Here is a 27,339-nt window from a genome sequence, read left to right as displayed (position 1 = left end):
AAAAAAAGTTTCAAAAGAAAATTCCAATAGAATTCTTTTCAAGGGTTTTATTTATTTGAGAGGGGACAGAGAGAGAGAGCGCGCGCGTGGCTTGCAAATGCTCAAGTCAGGGGAAAGGGAGAGGGAGGAGCAGACAACCCCCTGTGCAGGGAGCCCAACTCTGGGCTCCATCTGGGGACTCTGAGATCATGACCTGAGCTGAAGGCAGACACTTAACTGACTGAGACACCCAGATGCACCAGCCAATAGAATTCTTTGAATGTACTGAAACATTTTGTTGTAAAGTGTCTCTATTGGAAGTATTTAATGGGAATAATCAAAATGTCCATCTCAGCGGGGAAAACTACAGATACACAAATGTAAAGTTAATTAACTGTATTGTATAATTGTGTGTGAGAAAAATATTACTGTTGCTTAATTTTGCTATTATTCTATTAGAAAAAGTAAAGATAGATTTATCAAATCAAATATATAGTAAAATATATTTTTTGTCCACATATGCTGTAAAAATTATAAACAATGGTTTTCTTTCTCTTTTGAGACATAAAAACTTGAACAACTTAATAATGTTTTAATAATTAATAATATATGCATTTCTTTCACTTAACGCTTATTTATTGTGTGCACAGCACTGTTCTAAATTCTGACTCTGTTGAAGTCAGGTAAACTGACAGTTTCTGCTTTGATGAACCTTGTGTTCTAATGGTGATAGACATACAATGGACAAGTAAATATATTAAGATATCAATTTCAGATGCTAGTAAGTGTTATGAAGACATTACAATAGGATAATTTGGGAAAAAGTCAGTTTCTGACATGTTAAATTTGAGCCAGCTAGTATGTATTTGCATTTTTTCTTACCATTTTCATTTACTCCTAAACAAATGTGGATTATGGGATTGAGCTTTAGTGGGATCCCATTAGCCATTGTTTTTTAGAAAAATTGGATGAATTTTTTTTTTTTTCTGTCATAAAAACTTTCATAAGGAACTTTTGGTGACAAAAGGTCTCCTGATATAAACTCTTTGATGAGACTCTTCAATTAGATCAAGGGACACTTTGTGATTTTTAAACTGAAGATGAAGGGAAACAGCACAAATTGATGAGCAGAGCTGTTGACTAGAAGTTTATAACTTTATATTTTAGCAAAATTTTGCTGCTAATAAAGCCTGTGGCTTTGGATACCACCTTGTAAATTTCAGCTTCTTTATCTGTAAAAGGAGAGCTTTGAACAAGATGATCTTTCAGACATCTCGCAGTTTTTATATTGCATTTTTAATTACTATTTTTAGATACAAAAGAAAATGCCAGTGTTGCTGACACTCTTCAAAAAGTTTGGAGTACATTGGAACCGAATATAGAACAGTATGCAGTTTCTCTCTTAAGGTAAAGCAGTATAATGAAGTTTCTTATTATAGTATCTTGGTATCCTTCAAGTTCCTGTTCAAGTGCTACCATGTTCATTGAGTGTTCCTAATCACCACAGTGAGAAACTGCTTCTTCTGAACTTCCACAATATTTTATCTGAAGCATTTCTATGGTACTTGTTGCTTTCGATTTATTGTAATTACACTTAATTAAGATCCTAAACAGAAAACCTCTGAGAAGCAGAGAAAAGTTTCCTGAAGTCTTATGGTGCTGATGTGACCACAGTCAGAGTTTAGGACCTACTAGGGGAGGGGACTCCAGCAAATAATTAGAATTGTCAGTTGAGGGGCGCCTGGGTGGCTCAGTGGGTTAAAGCCTCTGCCTTCGGCTCAGGTCATGATCCAGGGTCCTGGGATCCAGCCCTGCATCGGGCTCTCTGCTCAGCAGGGAGCCTGCTTCCTCCTCTCTCTCTCTGCCTGCCTCTCTGTCTAGTTATGATCTCTGTCAAATAAATAAATAAATAATTGTTGGTTGAAATCTCTGAACAGTAACAATCTAGAAATAGGGATAAACTGGAAGTAGACTGAGCCTCAACAAAACTGTACTGTAGCCACAAACCATATCTGAGCAACAGGATAACTTGAACAAAACTGAGAAATTATAAATTATAAATTACTTATATTTATCTGTGCATATCTATCTATATATGCACATACAGACATATATAAAAGAAGCAAATCCTCTGGTGATGTTGGAGTTAGCAAGCAAAATGTCAAAACCTGATTGTACTGGTAATGCCAAAGAAAATAAAGAAAAATTGGATTAAAACTTCAGATGAATATAGCAGAGTCAAATGGAAATTACATAAATGATTTTAACAACTATATTAAAGATTTACTTGTAGGTTTAACAGCAGATTAGTCAGAACAGAAGAAGAGATTGGTGAACTTGGAGATAGGTCAATAGAAAAGTATCCAAACTGAAGCCTAGGAGAAAATGAATAGGAAGTAAGAAAGGAGCATAAGGGACATATGGAATATGTTCAAAAAGTCCAAATATCATCACTATAGCCCTGGACTATGAAAAGATAATAACTGAGAACTTTCCAAAACTGGTAAAATGTATCAACTCACATTTTCAGGAGACTGCAAGCCGACTCCATGCAGAAAGGTTACAAAGAAAAGTATTCCTATACTCACTGCAGTCAAACTACTGAAAAAAAAAAAAAAAAAAGACCAAAAGAAAAACCTTCAAATCAGCCAGAAAAATAATGCATATTATCTTCAAAGAGCAATCAACAAATAGCTACATATAAAAATAAATTCATGACCTAAAGCAATGAAAAAAGTAGATGTTAGGTATAAATTTTTAAAGAGTTCTAAGGTTATAACATTATGCAGAAATGGTAAAAGTAATAATTTAAATGAAATGCTAACAGAGGAGGAATGCATGATACCCTTTCTAGCAATATACTAATGAAAAGCTAGCGAATTTAGGAAGAAATAATATTAATCTCACAAATCTTCTAGAGAACAGAAAAAGAGGAAACACTAACCAATTCATGATCTTGATTTAAAAAATTCAACAAGGTCAGTAAAAAAATGAAATTGCAAACTAATCACCTTCTTCAAATTGCAAACCAATGACCCTTTGAAAAGATGCAAAAAATATGTAATAAAACATTTAAAAATCAACATTAGAATTAAATAAAAAGGAAAATGTCTTATAATTCAATGGGCCTCTCATTCCCAGAGATATACTGCTGGTTTAAGTTTAGAAGATTTATCATTTTAAGTCAGTACAATGACAGAAAAGCAACAAATGATTTGATCCTCCAGATAGATTCAGTAAAAACATTTGATAGGATTTAACATTAATTAAAAATTATTATTTTTTGTTTGTTTTTAGAAAACTTGGACTTTTAGGGAAGAAAAATTTAGAGAAGTCTTTCATTAATATGGTATTAGTACCTGGTATTTTCAAGACTTAACTACAAACATGACTAATGGTGAAATTTTGAAAGCATTTTCTTGGGTTGTTCTCATTTCTTGGGAAATGAGACAAAAATGTCTGCCTGATAACTTCCATTCACAATAACCCTGGAATAATTCTGAGGACAAAGTGTCAATAAAACATAATGAAGGTCATTAGAATTTGAAGGGAAAAAATAAAACCACCACTGTTTACAGATAATATGAGTGTATAAGTAGAAAATATTTTAAAATCTAAAGAAAAATTATTAGAGTTAATAAGAGAATTAAGAAAAGTTGCTGGAGATAAGGTCAATATAAAATAACAATTGGATTTCTACTTATAAGCAACAGACAAATAAAAATTATATATGAAAATATATCAAAATGTAAAATAACCTTAAAAATAATGAAAAAATCATGATGAACCAAATACCAAAATTTTAAACATGGGGAAAATCGAAATCTATACAGTACTTGCTTAACCCTTAGGGTAAGTGTGTTATTCACCTCACCCTAATCCTGGCCCATGGACACTGATCATCCAACCTGACTGATTTGCACACATCTTTCAGTATGACTCCTGATCTACTCACTATCAGGTGTGTGACCTGGGGTAAGTCTCTTATCCTCTCTAAGGTTAAAATTAAAATTTCATTAATAATATGAAATATTTTTATTAATAATATTTAATATAGGGAAATAATTTTAATATAGGAGAAACAATATCTATCTCATAGTACTATTCTTTTGTAAGGCTGTAAAGATAATTTAAGGGAACACAGGAAAAGTACTTAGCACAAACTACAGAATACTCATTACAAAGCCTTAATTATAAATATTACTTTATTATTACTACTAAATGGAAAACTTTGAGGTCCTGGAATCCAGCCTTAACACTCTCAGATCTTAGGCATAGAACTTTCCCAAGTGAACTTTGGGCAAGGCTCAGTTTACTGATATAACTTTCTTTCTGTACTAGGATGTAAAGTTAAAAGAAAATCTTTCAAGTGGGTGGGAATATTTCTCTGGGTCATTCAATGTAGTGCATCAGAATTTTGATGGCCCAATATGCATTGGAATTTCCCGAGACTTATGAAAAAATATGGAATGTATGATGGGAACAATGACTGGGATACCTCTAAATCCCTCCCTTGTCTTAGAATGGGAACTGGTCCCATTACAGTCAGTTCCCTCAGTGGCCTGTTTAGCTGCTGTGTTGGCTCAGTCAACACCCACATTTGAATTAGGCCAGCTCCCACGTGAAGGTGCCCTGTATTGACAGACCACCACACTAAAGTTTTCAGATAGGGCGATCAGGTTATTTATCATTTGAACTGGGACAGTTTTACAAAAGGGACAGAGGGAACATAATAATTATGACAAGATTATGAGTATAAACCAGGACTGCCCCGGGCAAACCAGGATTTGTGGTCAATCTTTGTTCTCATAACTAACCTAAAAGGCTTAAAACTCTCCCAAATATAAATCTGTCAATTTCCTTTCATCATCAAAGATCAGTGATCAAATGAAGCATGTGAATTCTATCCCCCATAAGACTCTCCACAGCTTTGCTTCTCACCTATGGTACAATCAAGCCATCTGCCTCCTGGAAGGCAAGAACACCACTAGATCTGTCTATACCTCTAATACAGAACAATTTTCTATGGCCATTATGGCTTCCATCCCAGCTAATTCCTATAGACATTATACAAAAGACCCTAGATTGCTGTTGCTACTGAAGCTAGATCCAGTTCCTGGCCATTGAAGGAAAAGAACCTAGAGCCTCTCTCACATGACTTCCATCATGCTCTGAAATATGCCACAGCCCTCCAGGGGCAAACACGGAGAAATCTCTCTCCATAATTCTTTTAACCAGTTGCATATAACACTCTCTTATGGGCCAGAAATTACGCAGAAGGAAAACTGACATTCTCCCCTCGATCATGGCCTTAGTTTTTTGTTTTAATTCTTTTTTACAAATCCATTCCTTACTTTAAACTCCATCGATAGTAGACTATCGATTCCCACGGGAATTCCAGACCTTGAATGGACCTCACCCAGATTTATTGCTACTTTGCCTCTTCCTGTTTTCCTACCCTTGTAGTTTGAGCTTTGGTGCTGATTTCCCACCTCTAAACTGTAATTACTTTCTTGATCATGAATTAAGTTCCCCTTTGATTAAGAACTTCAGATAACTTTAAAGACCTTTGAGAGACATCTTTCATAGTTGACCTGGAATGGGCTCCCTGAACTGAGTGCCCTGCACTATGAACTCCATAGCCTTTGATCAAGGACTCAATCCAGCCAACAACAGACTGTGATACTTGTGTTATTTTCCCTACTTCTTTTTTTGTAAATAAAAACTTATTTTAAAAGTTGCCTTTGTCATTGGAACTTAATTTATTTTTACATTTCTAGACTAATGTTTAAAAGCAAGTGCAAGTCTATTGAATCTTATCCATGCTATCAAGATGAGGAAACTAAGATCGTTTTTGCTGACTATACTGTGACTTATGCAGACCAGCTACCAAATAGTTGGTTTATAGTATTCAGGTGAGGCTATCATAAATCCGTATATGATGTCATCTTTAAATAGCATGCAATAGTCATATATAGAGAGTTTTATTTATGGTAGTAGTAAAAATATGAATTTACAGGTTGTTTTCACAACGTAACACTTCTTCCCCATCTGTTATGCATAAATGAGATTTATAGGAATTTTATCCATATTTTTTAAATAAAATATGAAGAATGTGAAACTTATTAGTATTTTTACGAGTATGATAAACATAATAAATTGATGTTACCAGTATAGAAAGAAATTATTTAATTTTCAAGCAATATCATATTAGGTAAAAGTCATGAATTACTTATAAAATGGGATTTCTTAAAGGGCTTGCATTTACACTACAAAATAGTATATTAATAATGAAAAAATATGTATACTGTGTAGTTATTTGAAATTTTAGACTTTTTTCTTTCTTGCCTGAAACCAAATTTCAAACTTTTTTTATGATTCGCATCAAGATGAAGTTCATTGTTTTTAATTGCAGAGAAATATTTTTGGTTCCTCAAGATATGATTTTGGTTCCCAAAGTATATACTACACTTCCAGTCTGCATGCTCCACATTGTTAATAATGACACAATGGAACAAGTGCCAAAGGTGTTCCAAAGAGTAGTGCCTTATCATTATACCAAGAATAAGGTATGTGTAAAATTTATTTTCCCCATATGTTAGATTGGCAGTGAGAAGCCAGCACCTTAATAAGAGTCCAGGAGCAGGTAGAGCACATGTGCTTTTCAACCTACTTAACAGAGGAATAGGGTCCTGGTCTTCTTCTGTAGAAGTCCCATTTATTTGACAACCCAAGGTACTTAATTTGAGTGCTAGAACATTCATCTCTCAGCTCTTTTTTTTCTCTTTCTCTGTGAAGAAAATATAACAAAAGGAAAGTATTGGAGATTCCTATTAAAATCATAAAATCATACAAATCCTTAAAATGGAAATGGAGGTGAAGGTGGACTCATTTAGTCCAATTCTTCAATCAAATTAGCTGGTTGTCTCAGTTTCCCACTGGGTTTTTATTCCAGCCCTAAATATTTCAGAAGATTGTGCTTACATGGGCACTCGTCACCCACCACCCCAGTCTTTTCTAGGGCTACACAGATTCCTTAAAAAACACTTGGTGCATTATTCCTGAAGCATGATAGACCTTGATTTCTGATGATCCCTCTCAAATCATGTTGCCTGTTTATTTGTATCTCAAATTTGTGTTTTTGATTATTTCCTCTAAGAGGGGAAGCATAACAAAAGGGCGTATACACCCACACTGGAAACTGGGAGATTTGTTTTGGCTCTGATTTCATTCTTTCATTCTTTACCTATATGGCTTTGAATCTTTTCATTTTTCTCTTTGAGTTATGGTTGTATTTGATTTTCAAAGTTCATTTCAGCCCATGATTCTGTGTATTACTTTGCACACATTAAGACATACTTATCTAATAAATACTGGTTTATAGGAATGAATGATAAATTTTTAAAAACATTAACTCCACAAAAAACCTAATTGCTCTTTTGAGTTGTTTAAGAGGTTTTTTAAAATTGAAATTTATATTTTTTTAAGGTTTAGAAGGGTTTTGGGACACCTGGATGGCTCAGTCAGTTAAGCCTCTGCTTTTGGCTTAGGGTCATGGGAGCCAGCCCCATGTTCGGCTCCCTGCTCTGTGGAGAGCCTGCTTCTCCCTCTCCCTCTGCCTGCTGCCCGCCCTGTTTGTGCCATTTTTCTCTCAAATAAAGAAAGTTTTCTAAAAAAAAAAAAAAAAAAAAAAAAAAAGCTTTGGAAGAGTTTAAAGACTTCATTGCAACTCTTAGTAGCAATAAATGAGAGCAGTTTTAGCTTCACAACAAAACCAAGAGGAAAACACAGAGATTTCCCATATACACCTTGCCCCTACATGTGCACAGCCTCTCCCATTATCGACAAGCCCTAGCAGAGTGGCACACTTATTAAGTTGATCATCCTACCTTGAAACATTATAATCCCCCGAAGTCCATAGTTTATATTATGGTTCACTGTTGGTGGTGTACACGCTATGGGTTTGGATGGATGTAAAATGACATGTGTCCGTTATCATGGTATCATAAAGAGTGTTTTATAGTCCTAAAAAATCCTCTGTGGACTCTTAATCTCACAAAACAAACTGAGGGTTGCCGGGAGGAGGGAGGTAAGGAGAGGGTGGTTGGGTTATGGACATTGGGAAAGGTATGTGCTAAGGTGAATGCTGTGATGTGTGTAAACCTGGTGATTCACAGACCTGTACCCCTGGGGCTAATAATACATTGTATGTTAATAAAAAAATTAAAAAGAAAAAAGAAATGTGCTTATAAAAGTAAAAAAAAAAAAAAAAATCCTCTGTGATCCATCTATGTATTCCTCCTCCCCCTCGCCGGACCTTTTGTGTGTCTCCATAGTTTTATCTTTTCCAGAATGTGGTAAAGTTGGAATCCTATAGTGTGTAATCTTTTCAGATTGGTTTCTTTCACTAAAAAACATACATTTAAGATCTTTCCATGTCTATTTGTGGTTTAATAGCTCATTTCTTTTTAATAATAATATTCCGCTGCTGCCTGTATCAAAATTCTTCTGCCTATTCACCTACCGAAGGACATCTTGGTTGCTTCCAAGTCATGGTAGTTATGAACAAAGCACCTACAAATGTTTGTGTGCGAGTTTTTGTGCGGACATAAAATTTTTGACATAAGTACCAAGGAGCACTATTGCTAGACTGTATAATAAGAATTTTGTAAGAAACCACCAAACTGTCCTTCAAAGTGTCTGTACTATTTTTCATTCCAACCAGCAGTGAATGAAAGTTCCTGATGCTGCTCTGTATCCTCATTGGCATTTGGTATTTCCGGTGTTACGGACTGGGGCTATTCTAATAGGAATGTAGTTGTATCTCATGGTGGTTTGAGTTTCTCTGATAATATACAATATGAAACATCTTTTTGTCTGCCTATTTGCTGTCTATATATCTTCTCTGGTGAGAAGTCTGTTGAAAGTTTTAACTAGGTTTTTTGTTTTCTTATTTTCTTATTTTTTTTTCTTGTTTTCTTGTTTATCTTTGTTTTTCTTGTTTTCTTATTTTTCTTATTTTGTTTTAACTAGGTTTTTTGTTTTCTTATTTTCTTATTTTTTTTCTTGTTTTCTTGTTTTCTTATTTTTCTTATTTTGTTTTAACTAGGTTTTTGTTTTCTTATTTTCTTATTTTGTTTTCTTATTTCTTATTTTGGGTAACTCCTTTATTATATGTGTCTTTTGCAAATATGGAAGTATTCAGGAATAAATTACTCAGGAGCCTTGAAGTTGTTTAGAATAGTCAGGTTCACTCTTAAAACCCTATCCCTGGTTTAGCTTTAGACTTCCACTTATTGATATCTATCCCACCATTTTATAACACTTTTTTTCCTTCTCAAACTTTTTCTCTGAGCCTAGACAAACACAAAATCAGAGTCATGTTATTTTATTTTGCTTCTGAATGCATTAGTACTACAAGCTCAAAAAGTAATGAGAATTGCAATAAATCTGTGCATTATACAAGTAAAAATACTTTAGCATATATGAATTTATCTTCCTTTATTTCCTTCCCCCAAAATAATGTTAAACGGTCTTTATTGGTGTTGTAATTCTCATCTCATTATGGGTATTGAAATTTTGGGTAATATTCCTAGATGTTTATTGCAATGTGTTGAATTCATTCTGTCTTATATATTTTTACTTTTTATTTCTGGAAATCTAAACACATCAGAGAGTTTCCTTTGTATCAGAATTGACAGGAATACAAATCTGTATTTTTCTTCCTTATTAGAAGTGTCTGGAATTACAAACTCAGAATTACTTTGAACTTTTGTATCTCATTATGATATCATGCTCTTGCTTCACTGACATTTTTGCCAGATGGATATCCAATTATATAGAACCAAGTTATTACCCACTATGATATTATCCCAGGTTACTTAGGGGCTTCTTTTCCCCAACCTAAAGAGCTCATCTCCATACTCCTATCTGGTTTCCCTCAAACCAGATCTTTTGTTAACTTGATAGCTTTATCTGTCAGTTGTCATTCTGAGGGAATTACATTTCCATAAATGCTTCTGTTCCTCTCATCTTGTATTTAAAAAACAGGGACATTTCTTAGGAAGTTATTGGGTTCCTGCAGGGTGATGCAGTGATAAAAATCTACCTTAACCAACATTAGCAGAATTGGAAGAAAATTTTACAATCATCTGTCAGAGTTACAGACTTTGTGTTATAGCTTGAGAACCACACAAACAAAAGCGTTAGAGTTACTAATTTTCTATGAAAACATGTAAGATCCTCTATGAGGGATTTCCGAAATGTAATGCTAATGATTTTCTTTTGTGAAGGGATCTTGGGATTTTCATGTATATCAAGATAATAAAGCATTTTACTACTGTGAAGCCATGTGTTGTACCTTTGAGAGATCAGTAACGGTAAGCCTTACTTCTGTCTAATTCTCTTTCCTCTAGAAAGGCTATACATTTGTGGCCGAAGCATTTACTGGTGACACATACGTACCATCCTCACGATGGAAACTGCGCATCATTGGGTCCTGTAATCCACTCCCATGCTTATCTCGAGAGTCTCCATGCAACACTTTTACTATAAAGGAAATCAGAGATTACTACATACCCAATGATAAGAAAATTTTATTCAGGTATAAGTATATGGCAGAAGGGAAATGCCCCAACTGGCATTTTTTGTCACCAGTTGGGTGCTAATATGCTGTCCTTCACCAACTATGTCTACAGAGGTTGGACCTCTAGATACGCACAGGGCTCAGGGCTTGACCACCCTTAACTATTAGTATATGACTATATTATTGAGGAAGTAAGGGTCACCTGTAATCAAACAATCTAGAAACAATCACTGTTAGTATCTTGTTACATTTTCTTATGGTGGTTTTTCCTAGTCATAGATTAACATTATTGAAATCCTAACATAATTAAAGTTTTATAATCTGACCTTTTTACTTAGCATTATGGTGTGCACATTTCCCAATGCTGTTAAGACATTTTGTGAACTCTTTTTCATAATTACGTGGTAATCATTTGTAGGAAAATACAACAATTTACTGATTATTTTTTGTTACAATCTTCCCATTTCTACTTTTTCTGTAGTATTAATAGAGATGTGATAGGTGTACTTTATTGTAAATATTAAAGTAAATTTTTGATTATTGTCTAAAAATTTATTATTTTAAAGAGATTATATATTTTAAAGATTCCATATATATTGGTAAATTTGTTTACTAAAGAAACACCTAAGTCTATTTGACAATATATGTATAAATATAATTTTCTGCATTCTGGCTAGTTTTCCCCTCTAACTCTTAGTTATTTGTGTTTTAAAACTTTTTGTCTTGTAAAGAACTAGCATGCATTTTTGTATTATAAAATAACCAGTAGTGGGCGCATGGGTGGCTCAGTCATTAAGTGGCTGACTTCCTCTCAGGTCATGATCCCAGGGTCCTAGGATCCAGGCCCATATCCGGCCTCTTCTCCTTTTGCCAATCCTCCTACTTGCGTTCCCTCTCTCTCTAAGTCTTTCTACATCAATATATCCAGTATATACATCAATATATACAGTATATACCCAGCATTTGTTTTAGTTTTTCTATTTGTTTATATATTTTATATGTAGGTAAAAGTTTAGAGAAAATACTGAAAGAAAATATATGAACTGGGGCTAGTAGCTGGGGCAGAAAATTCTCTTTTTTTAAATTTTATTTTATTTCTCAGTGTTCCAAGGTTCATTGTTTGTGCACCACACCCAGTGCTCCATGCAATATGTGCCCTCCGTAACACCCACCACCATGCTCACCCAATCCCCACTCTCCTCCCCTCAAAAATCCTCAGTTTGTTTCTCAGAGTCCACAGTTCTCATGGTTTGTCTCCTCCAATTTCCCCCAAGTCACTTCTCCTCTCTCTTTTTAATTTGTCTGCCTCTTGTCATGTATCTGCACATTGGGTATTAGAAAGAAAGCAAGAAAAAAAAGGAAAAAAGTAGGAAGGAAACATACAAGCAATTAAAAATTACAACTGTGATAAGATAGTTTAACTACTCTAGCAGGAGGCCACTGTATCACACTGCAGGACCACTAACAGGCTAACGAGTGATATTTAACGCAATATCTAAATTTGTCCTAGAAGCTGGTCCTAAAGCTGTGAAGCTTAGTGGGGGGCAAGGTGAGGAGGGAACTATTTCATGAGCAAATGTGATAGTTCAGAAATTAAGAAGTGTATGACCTTCTCAGGGAACTGAAGACGTTTGTTTGCAAAGTGGGGCTCTAGAAGGCTCTGGCACGGGTAAGGGTAGAGAGGCAGGCAGAACCCTTTCCTGAAGAGCCTCATAAAGCAAGAGATTAAGACTTTATCTCAGAGGCAAAACATGCTTTGAGGAGTTTTAAGAGAAATGGCCACAACAGACTTGTGTTGAGACATTACGTCTGCAAAGCATGGATTGAAAAAATACATATTTTAAATATAATTTCTAAGAGCAGAAATGTTGTTAGAACCATATTATTGTGAAATTATATATAATCATACAAAGTACAGAATATGGAATAACGAAAAATTCAAAAGACTGCAGTGTGCTGAATGGACAAAGGGCAGTGTAACTGGAGACAGAGGAACCAGACAGGAAGAAGCTTTGAAATAACCCAGGTGTGTTCTGATGACAACCTGGAGCCTGTCAGTGGAGTCGTTTGCTAGTGCTGCCCTAACAAAATTCCACAAAGTGGCGAAGTAGGTGCCTTCAATAACCGAAATCAATTGTCTCATAGTCTCACGGTTTTGGATGCCAGAAGACCGAAATCAAAGTATCAGCAGGAATGGTGCCTACTGAGTGCTGTGAGGGACAAGCTATTCCATGCTTTCTCCTAGCCTCTGGAGGTTTCTGATAATCCTTGGTGTTCTTTGACATATACTTATCACCATGGTCTTTGTATTCATCTTTACTTGGCATTGGCTCTGTGTCTCTGTTTCCAAATGTCCTGTCTCATAAGGACATCTATGGGTTATATTGGATTAAGGCCCACCCTAATGACCTCATGTGAATTTGATTCCCTCAGAAAGAAATGTCCAAAAAAGGTGACATTGTGTGGTACTGCAGATACTCCAGGTCCTGGACTCCAACATAGCATTTTTATGGCAGGGCACAAATGAAACCATACTAGGCAGTAACAGTGGATCTGGAGAGAAGAGAAAGGGTTTTAAGACATGAGGAAGTCAAATTGACAGTCCTGATTGGTTGGGACTCCTGGGATCTGACTTGGGATCAGGGGACAGTAAGTGTCCTTAGTGGTTACAGGGAGAAAACCCCATTTGCAGGTTGAGCAATAGGAAGATAATTAGTTTATTTTTAGATGTTATTTATGGGTAGGTCAGTGAAATGTCCAAGTGATATTGCATAAGGAATGGGGCTGGAGGCACAAATCTGAGAACTATTATTCTGTTTCTGTCCATGGAAATGCCCAGGGAAGTTTGTCCCATAACAGTCAGACTTGGACAGAACATTAAGATTCTCTGATACTGAATGCCAATGGGGAAAGAAGTCTAAAAAACAGCAACACCAAAACAGGAGGTACAGAAATTGTTACATGTGTCAGAGAAGAGTTTTTGAAGAAGAGTAAAGGAGGGTTGATTCAACCTTATCAAATTCTCCTGAGAAGTCAAGAAAGATGAGAACTGAAATTTCTACAGGGTGGCGACAAGCTGCTGAAATTTGCAAGAGCAAGGTTAGCACTTCTATTGGGGACTGAGTAGAATATCGTGAGCCAATAGGAAGAAATGGGGTTGTGGACAGTGACAATCAAACACTCTCCTTTGATGTCAAGCTGGGGAGGAGTGAAAAAATCAGCAGAGGCCGTATGTACCTCAGGGTGGGTTGAAGGTTTGTTTGTTTGTGTTTTTGGTTTGTTTTGCTTTGGTTTTTCATTAAAAGATGGGTGAGTCCTTTACATGTACAAAAACTGATGGCAAGAAAAAAAGAAGGGGAGATTTAAGATACAGGAGAAAGACAAGATTCAGAAAAGCAAATTTCTAGAGCAGTTGAGAGTTTATAAGGTCCTGAGCATTTGTGAAGATTCACCAAAACTAAGAAAAAGAACTCCAACAAGATAAAAAATGAAACAGAACAAAATGTCTTCAGTTGTGTCAAGAGAAGGGTTGGGATGGTGCTATACTGTACATTTTGTCTTTTTGTAAAAGGTTTCCAATTTGTAATGGTAAAGGTTGAGAGTACAAGTGGTGGATACTAATTTTGACTTCTCTGTATTTTTATGAATCAAAGAAAACGTGAAAAACAGTGAAGCTCAGAAGGATGCTGTCAGTTATACAACTGGAGAGAAGGGTCTAACGGGAAGTTTTGGTGTGGCCATAGTGTGCAGATCTTTCATGTTTTATAAGTGTTTATCATATCTAAAAATAAGTTATATTTCCTGCTTGGAATCTGATGATAATAAATGTCCTTTGCTGTTTCATTTTACCATAGCATATTGAGATCTTTTGTTACAGTCTATAATAGCAATAATGTTTCCAGGATTTGGGTCAATTTTACACAATGGATTTATTTTAGATTACCATATCAGCAAATTATACAGTGTCCTCTACTGACATGAGGGAAAGATCAACAAACTTCTTATAAGTCAATGTTTTTCTTTATAGGTATTCCATTAAAGTTGCCTTACCACATCCTGTTACAGTACAGGTACGCACGTCTAAACCAGATGTATTCATCAAGCTACAGATCTTAGAAAATGAGGAAATTGTTGTCAGCTCCACTGGGAAAGGCCATGCTATAATCCCAGCAATCAACTTCTTGGGGAGTGAAAAAGTTGTGAGCTCTCAGTGTAAGTGTGTCTCTTGCCTTTTTAAATGTGTTATTTAGATCTGTAAATAAGTATTTATGTGTATGCAACTGATTTTAAATTATTTTATTTAAGGTAAAATAGAAAATAAGCTATTATTTATATCTGTAAATATATCTGTAAAACTTGTTACTATTTTTTAAATAGTAAATAGTAAAATATTTTTTAAAACTTTCATTTGTGTGTCAGATTAGTCTCTGAAGATCAATAGATATAATTCTACTTTAAAGACTTTCTTATATATACCTTCTTAGAATTCTGATTAAGAAATAACATTTTTATTATCTTGGGAGAAGTTTTCACTGTTCTTTTATCCCTACTTCATTATTTTAAAACTATAAAAATTAAGAGAACCTTTAAAATCATTACTTTCAATATAAGTCATAAGAACTATTAATTAATAAAATAAAATTGTTTCTGAAATAATGGAAGACAGAGATACTGAGATACAGATTCAATTATTTTTGTAATGATTCTGAACATAAAAATAATACATTGCCCAATGTAGAAGATTTTAAAACAGAAAACTGTAAATAAGAGAACAGTAGTCCCTTGTGCTTTCCCTGAATTCTGTCATTATGTTTTTTTAAATAATTGATTATATCTTTTATTTTTTTTTAAGGATTTATTTATTTATCTGGGGCACCTGGGTGGCTCAGTCCGTTGGATGTCTACCTTTTGCTCAGGTCATGATCCCGGATCCCAGGATGGAGCCTTGTGTCAGGGTCCCTGCTTAGCAGGGAATCTGCTGCTCCCTCCATCCCTCATCCCACTCGTGCTCTCTCTCTCTCTATCAAATAAATACATAAAATCTTAAAAAAAATAATGATTTATTTGAGAGAGACTGCATATATGGGGGGCAGGTAGAGGGAAAGAGAGGGAGAGAATCTCAAGCAGACTCCCAGCTGGGTGCAGAGCCCTACATGGGTCTCAATCTCACAACCCTGAGATCATGACCTGAGCTGAAATCAAGAGTTAGACATTTACCTGACTGAGCCAACCCAGCATCCATAAATAATTGATTACATCTTATAGTTGACTTTTGCATAACAATTTGTCGCCACTATCCTTCCTAAACTCTCATTCCCAATAGTGCTTATGTTGATTATCTTAAGTGTATCAGCAAATTACTAAAAATGACTTTCTACGTATCTTATAATATTTGAATGTTTCTTTTTCTTCTTCTTCTTCTTTTCTGTCTTTTTTAGAATAGATGCCCCTAAAGCAGGGCTCTCTTTATTTTTTCTTATTAAGCCCAGAAACAATATGTGAGTTGTCATTGTAGAAGGGAATATTCCCTTCTAATATGAATAAGAATTTGGAGGACCAGAGAAATAAAGACCTCACACTATAATGGCACAGGGAAGTGGGAAATGCACTTTATTAGATTAGTAAGACTGAACTTGAGTACAATTGCAAATTAAACGATTCTTTGGATCCTGTCTCCTTCTTCTCCCATCATTTGCCCTTCATCCCTGAAGATACCCAGGGTTGTTTTCAGTACTCAATTCACATTACTACACATGGTTTTTCATTCAAATCTGCCTGAACTCCATTTATATCTTTTCCTTTGATATGTTAAGACTGTCAAACTACTGTTAAGTTCTGCTAGTCTGACTCCTGCTCTCACTCTTTAAAAAATTGGCTCTGTTTTCTTCGTTCTAATCTATTCTACACAGATAGTATAGTTTTCATAGTTTGCTTCATGCAGGGATACCTTAATTCCAAAACTTTAGCAGGCATAGCATACCAACACTCCTATGGTATTTGTGGTCTCATGTTTTTGTTTCGTTTTGTTTTTTTAATATATATATATATATATATAACTCATTAACAGCAAATCCTTTGTTTCAAATAGTAGAGTCGGGGCACCTGAGTGGCTCAGTCAGTTAAGCATCTGCCTTCAGCTCAACTCATGATCCCAGGGGACTTGGTCAAGTCCTGTGTCAGTTTCCCTGCTCAGTGGGGATCCTGCTTCTCCCTTTCCCTCTGCCACTCCCCATTGCTCATGCCTTTGTGCGCTCTTTCTCTCCCCACTCTCTCAAATGAATAAATAAAATCTTCAAATTAGTAGAGTCTAACACTGCTTATAGTTTGTCACATAGGTCATCATTATTTCACTTCATAGGTCACTATTTCCAAGAAAATTACACATAACCATTTAAATAATTTTATGAGTTTACTATGGCAAAGAAAGGGACAGAAATGGAGAACGGTAATTTGAACAGAATTCAGAAATTAATCCAAAATTACAGTCATTATCCAAAATTGTTCTTCTTTTACAAGATATTTCTATTTTCACATTTGTGGTCTTCAGTATAATTTTTTTGGATTCCCTTCAAACATGTAAAAATCTATCATTTTCCTTCTGATTGCCTTGACTATGTAGATTAGTTAATTTGAGAATAGACACCTTTATAGTACTGAATTCATATGCAAGTAAAAACTATTTCTTTCCATTCACTCATGACTCTTTGTTTCACAGATTAGATTTTAAAATATCTCCATAGATACTTATAGAATTGTTACTGTGAGTTAGATTATTTCTTGATTTAGATTACAAACAGGTTATCATTTTTAAAGGGATGCTATTAATTTGCATTTATGAACCACATAAGGAGACACTGAAATTCCTTTTTCTCTTTTTAAACATTTTTTAGCTGCTTCTCTTAGAAATATATTCACTTATGAATTCTTTATGACCTGTACTGGAGTACCTCCACCAATATGCATGTAAAAAAATGTGTGTGTGTGTGTGTGTGTATGTGCACATAATATTTGTAGGAGAATAGGATGTGGCAGACTATATTTATTCTGTAAGCAAACATTCTATTGTAAAAAAGAAGAAATAAACTCCTTTGCAAAGATTTAGAAGGCTCTGAAGTGACCCAGTAACAAAATCTTAAGTATAGGCTCTTCAGGTTTTGATTTATCTCAGGAGAATTTGAAAGAATGTCAATATATTTCATACAATTTTTAAAAAGATTTCATTTACTTATTTTTTGAAGAAAGAGACACAGTGAGAGAGGGAACACAAGCAGGGGGGTGTGGGAGAGGGAGAAGCAGGCTTCCCGCTGAGCAGAGAGCCTGATGCAGGGCTCAATCCCAGGACCCTGGGATCACACTTGAGCCAAAGGCAGGTGCTTAATGACTGAGCCACTCAAGCACCCCTATCTCATATAATTTTTAAGAATAAAATCTTATAGCAGTACTCGTGCTATAGAGTTAATATTAAATTTTGAATTTTCCACAGATTTTACAATCTAAGAAATTGGGTCTTTGAGAAAGTACTATGGATTAAGGATAGTAAAATATTTTATTTCATATGGCTGTATAAGGCTCAATTTTGTTGATGATATACTATAATTAATGTAGTCAGTCACCTAGTGATAATGATTTGTGATAACTTTAATTTTATATTTACATAAAGAATGCTGTTTTTTTTTTAACTCATGTATATTCTGAACTTATATATGCATATATATTGGATAAATGCTTAGATGTAGAACTCTGGAATCAAGGGTATGTACAGTTTAATTTTGGTATATATTGCCAAATTGTCCTCCACGGAGTTTGCCTAAGCTTACCTTATTTTATCCTTTATTCTAAATTATCATATTCTTTACTTTTATCAATGTGACTGCTAAAAATATTAATTTATATTATACTTAGAGTTAGTGATGTTCAAGCATGTATGATTTTATATATCTTACTTATATTCCTTTTGTATTTTCTTCTTCAAAATTTTTCTGTGTGTTATGCTTGCTTTTCTGTTAGAATTAACTTTTTTTCTGATTGATTTGTAGATTCTCATGTATTAAGGAAGATTTTCTTCTTTTTAATATATGGTTAAAAGATGGATTGAATGAATGACTTAATGTCTGAAGGAAGTAATGAAGGAATTACTTCACAAGGGTAGAGACTTTGTGTCATTCATTCTTAACTGCTAATCAAAGTATAATTTATATAGAGGAAAAGGCACAAATCTAATTTGATGAATTTGGTAAGTGCGTACACTAGTGTGACCCACACTTCTAACAAGATATAGACATTTCTATTTACCCACAAGATCTCTCAAGGCCATTTCTATTCAATTCTCATCTCCCCAAAGATGTAACCACTGTTCACATTTCATCACAGTATAGTAATTTTACCTGTTCTAGAACTCCACGAAACCCTACAAACACTCTTTTGGCACTGGTATCTTAAGCTCAGAATAATGTTTTTAAGATACGTTCCTATTGTTGCTATTGCATTTCTTTTTATATTGAAGTATTATCCCATTGTATGGAAATACTACACTTTATTTATTTATTCCTTTATTGGGCATATGAGTTTATTCCAGTTTTAGGGTATGATAATTAAAGCTGTTAGAGACATACTTGTATATTTTTTAAACAATATTTTCATTTTTCTTGAATCAATATTCAGGAGTTAAATTAACATGCCATGGCTTGACATATGTATATTTAATCTTTTTTGACTTAGCCAAAAATTTTGTCAAAGGGACTCCATCATTTTATACTCCCATCAGCAAAGTGTATGAGTTCTGGTTTCTCCATATTTTTGCTAACATTTATTGCCAATGTTTTTTATTTTGGTCACTCCGGTGGGCATGTAGTGCTATTTCTTTGTGGTTTAAATTTTCTGACTAATGATGTTGAGCTTATTGGGCATATGTGTGCTTATTGGCCATATGTACAAGTCATTGACTGAATTATCTATTCATTCCTTATGGCCATATTTTTAATGGGTTGTCTTTTTTTAATATATTCTGGATACACATCTTCATCAAATATTTGCTTAGCAAAGACGATCTCTTGTCTTTTCATTTCCTTAGCAATAGCTTTTTTAAAAAAAGATATTTTTTTTTTAATTGAGATAGAGTGAGAGCAAATGAGAGAGAGAGGTTGAGAGGGAGTAGGGCAAAGTGAGAGGGAGAAGCAGGCTCTCCACCGAGCCGGGAGCCTGATGCAGGACTTGGGACTCATGACCTGAGCAGAAGGCAGAACTTTAACTGACTGGGCCACCCAGGTTCCCCAGCAATAACTTCTTAAGAGCTTTTAATTTTGATGAAGTCAGTCATCATTTAGAAAAAAATTACTAATGCAGTTTGTGTATTATCTCAGAAATCTTTCTTTAATCTAAGGTCATAAATATTACATGTCATATTTTATACTATACATTTAATAATCCCAGCATCTATGTTTAATTTTATGACCCATCTTGAATGTTTGTATATAATGTAAGGTAGAGGATCTGTTTCTATTTATTCCCATATGGATATCCAGTTGTTCTGACACTATATGTTGGAAAGCCATTATTTTGCACATTGAATTCCCTTGACACTTTTGTCAAAAATCAATTGACTATGTGTGCATAGGTCTGTTTTGGAACTCTATTTTGATCAACCGATATTCAATCAATCAATATTCCTCTTAGTCCAACACCACTTTTCGTGAAAATTGTAGCTTTAGATTTTGATTGGGATTGTGTTGAACTTGGGGAGAATTGGCATCTGAACAAACTGAGTTTGCTGGTCCCATGAACACAGTATATCTCTCAACCTATTGGTCTTTAATTTCTCTCAACAGTGTTCTATACTTTCAATGTATTGACTTTACACATATTTTCTTAAGTTCATACCTAAATATTTTGTTTTTATATTAGTGCCATATAGGACTAGGAATACGTGTACTTTAGATCACTTGATATCTGTATTAATTTCCCAAGGCTCCTATAACAAATTTCCCCAAACTGGGTGGCTTAAACCAACAAAAATTAATTCTCTTATAGTTCTGGAAGTCACAGGCTCAAAATTAAGGTGTTGTCAAGGCCAAGAGGATTCTCTTGTCCCATCAAAGTTTCTACAAGAGAATTCTCCTTTACCTCTTCCATTTTTTGGTGGCTCTTCACATTTCTCGGCTTGTGATGGCACACCTTTGGCAATCTCTGCTTCTCTCGTCCCATAGCCTTCTTCTTTCTGTGTGACTTTTTGTCATCTCATTTTCATTCTCTTTTAAGGACACCCATCATTATACTTAGGGCCATACTAATCCAAGTTGATCTCACCTTGGGACCCTTACCTTAATCATAGCTGCATATACCCTTCTGTCAAATAAGATCACATTCTGGATAGACCTATCTTTCTGGGTGAATCACATTCCACCCACTACACTCTAATACTAGAGGCAGTTAGCCTCTATTCATTTTTTTTTCACTCTATGCTTCTATTTAGATCGTGTTGATTGCTTATCTGCAAGTTTACTAATATTTTCTTCTGATTTAACTATGTGCTTTTAAAGTCAATCCAGGAATGAGGCTTTTGGGTAGATCAGTTAGTTGTCTGCCTTTGGCTCAGGTCATGATCCTAGGATGCTGGGATCAAGACCTACATCTGGCTCCCTGTTCAGCAGAGAGCCTGCTTCTCCCTCTTCCTCTCCCTGCTGCTCTGCCTGCTTGTGCTCTTGCACTCTCTGTTAAGTTAATTAATTAATTAATTAATTAATTCTTAAAAAAATGCATTCAGGAATGTGTCATTCCAGATACCAGATATAGTCCAACCTTGAATTTCTTTTTCTCTTTTCTATTTTTCTGTTGATATTCACCATTAATTCTTTCAATATGTTGATCTTTTCTCTTAAACCCTTAAACACATTTCTTTTTTTTTTCTTGTTTTGGCCATAATAGTAATGACAATTTTTAAAAATTTAATTTAATTTAATTTGTGTGTGTGTGTGTTCCAAAATTCATTTTTTATGCACCTCACCCAGTGCTCCATGTAATATATGCCCTCCATAATACCCACCACCAGGTCACCCAATATCCCAGCCCCCTGCCCTCCAAAACCCTCAGTTTATTTCTCAGAGACCACAGTATCTCATGGTTTTTCTCCTTCAATTTCCCCCAACTCCCTTCTCTCTTCTCACAATGTCCTCCATGTTATTCCTTATGCTCCACAAGTAAGTGAAATCATAAGATAATTGACTCTCTCTGCTTGGCTTATTTTACTCAGCATAATCTCCTCCAGTCCCATCCATGTTGATAAAAAGTTGGGTATTCATCCTTTCTGATGGAGGCATAATACTCCATTGTACATATGGACCACATCCTCTTTATTCATTCATCTGCTGAAGGACATTTGGCTCTTTCCACAGTTTGGTGACTGTGGCCATTGCTGTTATGAACATTGGGGTACAGATGGCCCTTCTTTTTTTTTTTTTTTTTAAAGATTTATTTATTTATTTATTTGTCAGAGAGAGGGGGAGAGAGAGCAAGCACAGGTGGACAGAATGGCAGGCAGAGGCAGAGGGAGAAGCAGGCTCCCCGCCAAGCAAGGAGCCCGATGTGGGACTCCATCCCAGGACGCTGGGATCATGACCCGAGCCGAAGGCAGCTGCTCAACCAACTGAGCCACCCAGGCATCCCACAGATGGCCCTTCTTTTCACTACATCTGTATTTTTGTGGTAAATACCCAGTAGTGCAAATGCAGGGTCATAGAGTAGTTCTATTTTTAATTTCTTAAGGAGTCTCCACTCTCTTTCCCAAAGTGGCTGCACCAAATTGCACTCTCACCAACAGTGGGGAAGAGGGTTCTCCATTCTCCACATCCTCTCCAACACTTGTTTACTGTCTTGTTAATTTTGGACATTCTAACTGGTGTAAGGTGATATCTCAATGTAGTTTTGATTTGAATTTCCCTGATGGCTAATGATGATGAACATTTTTTTTTTTTCATGTGTCTTTTAGCCATTTGTATGTTTCCTTTGGAAAAGTGTCTGTTCTTGTCTTCTGCCCATTTTTTGACGTGATTATCTGTTTTGTGAGTGGTGAGTTTGAGGAGTTCTTTATAGATTTTGGATATCAGCCCTTTGTCTGTAGTGTCATTTGCGAATATCTTCTCCCATTCCATGGGTTGCCTCTTTGTTTTGTTGACTGTTTCCTTAGCTGTGCAGAAGCTTTTCATCTTGATGAAGTCCCAAAAGTTCATTTTCACTTTTGTTTCCTTTGCCTTTGAGGACATGTCTTGAAAGAAGTTGCTGTGGCTGATGTTGAAGAGGCTACTGCCTATGTTCTCCTCCAGGATTTTGATAGATTCCTGCCTCACGTTGAGGTCATTTATCCATTTCGAGTTTATCTTTGTGTATGGTGTAGAAGAATGGTTGAGTTTCATTCTTTTATACATAGCTGTCCAATTTTCCCAACACCATTTATTGAAGAGACTATCTTTTTTCCACTGTATATTTTTCCCTGCTTTGTCGAAGATTATTTGACCTTAACATTGGGGTCCATATCTGGGCTCTCTACTCTGTTCTAGTGGTCTATGTGCCTGTTTTCATGCCAGTTCCATGCTGTCTTGGTGATCACAGCTTTGTAGTAAAGCTTGAAATCAGGCAATATGATACTCCCAGTTTTGATTTTTCTTTTTCAACATTTCCTTAGCAATTTGGGGTCTATTCTGGTTTCATTAAAATTTTAGGATTGTTTGTTCTAGCTCTTTGAAAAGGACTGGTGGAATTTTGATTGGGGTGGCATTGAAAGTATAGACTGCTCTAGGCAGTATAGACATTTTAGCAATGTTTATTCTGATCCATGAGCATGGAATGCTCTTCTATCTTTTTGTCTTCTTCAGTTTCTTTCATGAGTGTTCTGTAGTTCCCCAAATACAGATCCTTTACCTCTTTGGTTAGGTTTACTCCCAGGTATCTCATGATTCTTGGTGCTATAGTAAATGGAATCAATTCTCTAATTTCCCTTTCTATATTTTCATTGTTACTGTATAAGAAAGCAACTTATTTCTGTGTATTAATTTTATATCCTGTCACATTACTGAATTTCTGTATGAGTTCTAGTAGTTTTGGGGTGGAGTCTTTTGGGTTTTCCATATAAAGTATCATGTCATCTGCAAAGAGGGAGAATTTGACTTCTTCTTTGCCAATTTAAATGCCTTTTATTTCTTTTTGTTGTCTGATTGCTGTTGCTAGGACTTCTAGTACTATGTTGAACAACTGGTGAGAGTGGACATTCCTGTCGTGTTTCTGATCTCAAAGGGAAGTCTGTCAGCTTTTCCCCATTGAGGATGATATTTACTGTGGGTTTTTCATAGATAGATTTTATGAAGTTGAGGAATGTTGTTCTCTCTATCCCTATACCTTGAAGGGTTTTAACCAGGAATGGATGCTGTATCTTATCAAATGCTTTTTCTGCATCAATTGAGAGGACCATGTGTTTCTTTTGTCTTCTCTTATTGAATTGTTCTATCACATTGATTGATTTGTGAATGTTGAACCACCCTTGCATCCCATGAATAAATCCCACCTGGTCATGATGGATAATCTTTTTAATGCACTGTTGGATCCTATTAGCGAAGATCTTGTTGAGAACCTTGGCATTCATATTCATCAGGAGTATTGCTCTGAAATTCTCTTTTCTGGTGGGGTCTCTGCCTGGTTTGGGGATCAGGGTAATGCTGGCTTCATAAAAAGAATCTGGAAGTCTTCCCTCAGTTTCTATTTTTTACAACAGCTTCAGGAGAATAAGTATTAGTTCTTCTTTGAAAGTTTGGTAGAATTCTCCAGGGAAACATCAGGTCCTGGGCTGTGGTTCTTTGGGAGGTTTTTGATCACCGCTTCAATCTCATTACTAGATATTGGTCTATTCAGGTCGTCAATTTCTTCCTGATTCAGTTTTGGAAGTTTATAGGTTTCCATGAATGCATCCATTTCGTCTAGGTTGCTTAACTTATTGACATATAACTGTTGATAATGATTTCTGATGATTGTTTCTGTTTCCTTGGTGTTAGTCATAATCTCTTCCTTTTCATTCATAATTTTATTAATTTGGGTCATTACTCCTTTATTTTGGATTAGTTTGGCCAATGGTTTATCAATCTCATTGATTCTTTCAAAAAATCAGCTTCTAGTTTTATTGATGTGTTCGATTCTATCCCTAGTTTCTATCTCATTGATCTTGAGTCTAATCTTATTTTCTTTTTTTTTTTCAAGATTTTATTTATTTATCAGAGAGAGAGGGGGGAGAGAGCAAGCACAGGCAGACAGAATGGCAGGCAGAGGCAGAGGGAGAAGCAGGCTCCCTGCCGATCAAGGAGCCCGATATGGGACTCGATCCCAGGATGCCGGGATCATGACCCGAGCCGAAGGCAGCTGCTTAACCAACTGAGCCACCCAGGCGTCCCTAATCTTATTTTCTTTATTGTGTGTGGGGTTGGCTTAATTTGTTGTTGATTCTCTAGTTCTTTAAGGTGTAAAGAGAGCTGGTATATTCTGGATTTTTCAATTTTTTTGAGGGAGGCTTGGGTGACTATGTATTTCTCCCTTAGGACCAACTGTGCTCTATCTTATAGGTTTTGGACCAAAGTGTCTTCATTCTCATTGGTTTCTATGAATTGTTTAAGTTCTTCTTTGATTTCCTGGTTAATCCAAACATTCTTAAGCTGGGTGGTCTTTAGCTTCCAAATGTTTGAATTCCTTCCAAAATTTCCTTGTGGTTGAGTTCCAGTTTCAAAGCATTGTGGTCTGAGAATATGCAGGGAATAATCTTAATCTTTTGGTATCGGTTGAGCCCTGATTTGTGACCAAGTATGTGGTCTCTTCTGGAGAAAGTTCATGTGTGCTCGAAAAGAACGAACGAGTATTCTGTTGTTTTAGGATCCAATGTTCTGTATATATCTATGAGGTCCATCTGGTCCAATGCACCATTAAATGCTCTTGTTTCTTTATTGATTTTCTGCTTGGATGATCTATTACTGAGAGTGGCATGTTAAGATCCCCTACTATTAATGTATTCATATCAATATGATTCTTTTTACTTCTTTTTTTAAAAAGATTTTATTTATTTATTTGACAGAGATCACAAGCAGGCAGAGAGGGAAGCAGAGAGAGAGGCGGGGAAGCAGGCTCCCTGCTGAGCAGAGAGCCTGATGTGGGGCTCGATCCAAGGACCCTGTATTTATGACCTGAGCTGAAGGCACAGGCTTTAACCCACTGAGCCACCCAGGTACCCCAATATGACTCTTTATCCTGCTTAACAGCTGGCTTATTAAGCCAGCTATTGGGGGCATAAATATTTACAGTTGTTAGATCTTCTTGGTAGATAGACCCTTTTAGAATGATATAATGTCCTTCTATATCTCTGACTGCAGTTTTTAGTTCAAAATCGAATTTATATGATATGAGAATTGCTACTCCAGCTTTCTTTTGAGGCCCATTGGCATGAAAGATGCTTCTTCATCCCTTCACTTTCAGTCTGGATGTATCTTTTGGTTCCAAATGGGTCTCTTGTAGACAGCATATGGATGGGTCCTGATGTTTTATCCAATCTGCTACCTTGTGTCATTTTATGAAAGCATTTAAACCCTTAAACACATTTCTCATAGCTATTTTAAAGTATTCATTTGTTAAAGTTTTTCATTTTGTTTTATTGCTAACTCCAACATCTGTGTCATTATTTCTATTGACTTTTTTCTCAAATTATGTTCATATTTTTGGCTTCTTCACATATCAGACTGATTGTGTACTGCACATAGTACAAACTACATTGCTAAGAGTCAAGATTATGCTCTCTTCATTGAAAGAGTTTTTAATTTTGCTCTAGTAAGTGGTTTATTGACAGCTTAGTTTAATCCTCTCAAGACTTTGTTCTAAGCTTTCTTAAATTGGGTCTAGAGCTTCCATTACTCTAGGGTTAGCATTGTACTAGCTTAAAGAATAGCTTTTGTTGAGTCTCACCTGATGCCCTGTGTTTTCATTAAATTTTCATACTTTGGCAGAACTTCAATGTCTTTCAACACTGTACAAACTTCAGAATCTCTATTTAGCTCACAATCTCCTGGGAGTCGTCTGCCAGGCCCCATTAGGTATTTGTACAAATCAAGTTTAGAATTCAGTTAAAGACCCAAGCGGACACCCTATGTGTATTTCTGGGTGCCATTCTCTCCACCAGTACCCTGCCTCAAAAATTTTAGTTGTCTCAGGAGCCTCAAACTATAATCTTGCTTCCTGAACCTGACAATACTGCTTGGACTCTGCTTCTCTGTGCCACAGTCAAGAAGGTGCTCACAGTCAGAAATCTGCAGATTTCTTTCTTTCAAGGATTACAGTCCTGGGTTGCACATTGTTCAATGGCGGAAAACAGTTGCTTTACACATTTTACTTAATTTTATTTTTTCATGGCTTTGAGTAAATCCAATGCCCATTACTCTGTCATGGCTAGAACTGGACTTTCTCTGTGATTTAATTATGTTCTCTCAATATATGTTTGATCAATTAATTACACTGGGCACATTTCTTTTTTTATCCCTCCAAATGGTAGTTTTATTATCTTTTAATTACAAAAAAAAAGAATAGAGAAAAAATAAAATAGGAGTCTTACATAAGTAATAACACAAAAGAAGTACTGAAGAAGTCAGAATATATGTTATTAGTTTAGTGTCATTCAGAATGTATGTTATTAGCTTAGTGTCATTCAAGTGTCATTTAGTGTCACACAAAACGAATGAAAAATTGTGGAATTGTTGTACATTCTT

The 27,339-nt window shown here is 35.5% G+C and overlaps 1 protein-coding gene across 4 annotated transcripts in view; it reads left to right on the top strand.

The window, feature by feature from the left end:
- Positions 1-27,339, top strand: part of ADGB (androglobin) — a 173,052-nt gene that overhangs the window by 103,435 nt on the left and 42,278 nt on the right. For all 4 annotated transcript variants that reach the window (XM_082730343.1, XM_082730345.1, XM_082730344.1 and 1 more), the window contains 5 exons: positions 1,293-1,386; positions 5,760-5,894; positions 6,395-6,548; positions 10,395-10,582; positions 14,592-14,776. In XM_082730343.1, coding sequence (XP_082586469.1) covers positions 1,293-1,386; positions 5,760-5,894; positions 6,395-6,548; positions 10,395-10,582; positions 14,592-14,776 — 756 coding nt within the window. The remainder of the gene's footprint in view (positions 1-1,292; positions 1,387-5,759; positions 5,895-6,394; positions 6,549-10,394; positions 10,583-14,591; positions 14,777-27,339) is intronic.

This window comes from Mustela nivalis (genome assembly GCF_964662115.1).
Source record: "Mustela nivalis genome assembly, chromosome: 5".
NCBI lineage: Eukaryota > Metazoa > Chordata > Mammalia > Carnivora > Mustelidae > Mustela > Mustela nivalis.
This window is presented reverse-complemented; position numbering and strand designations above follow the sequence as displayed.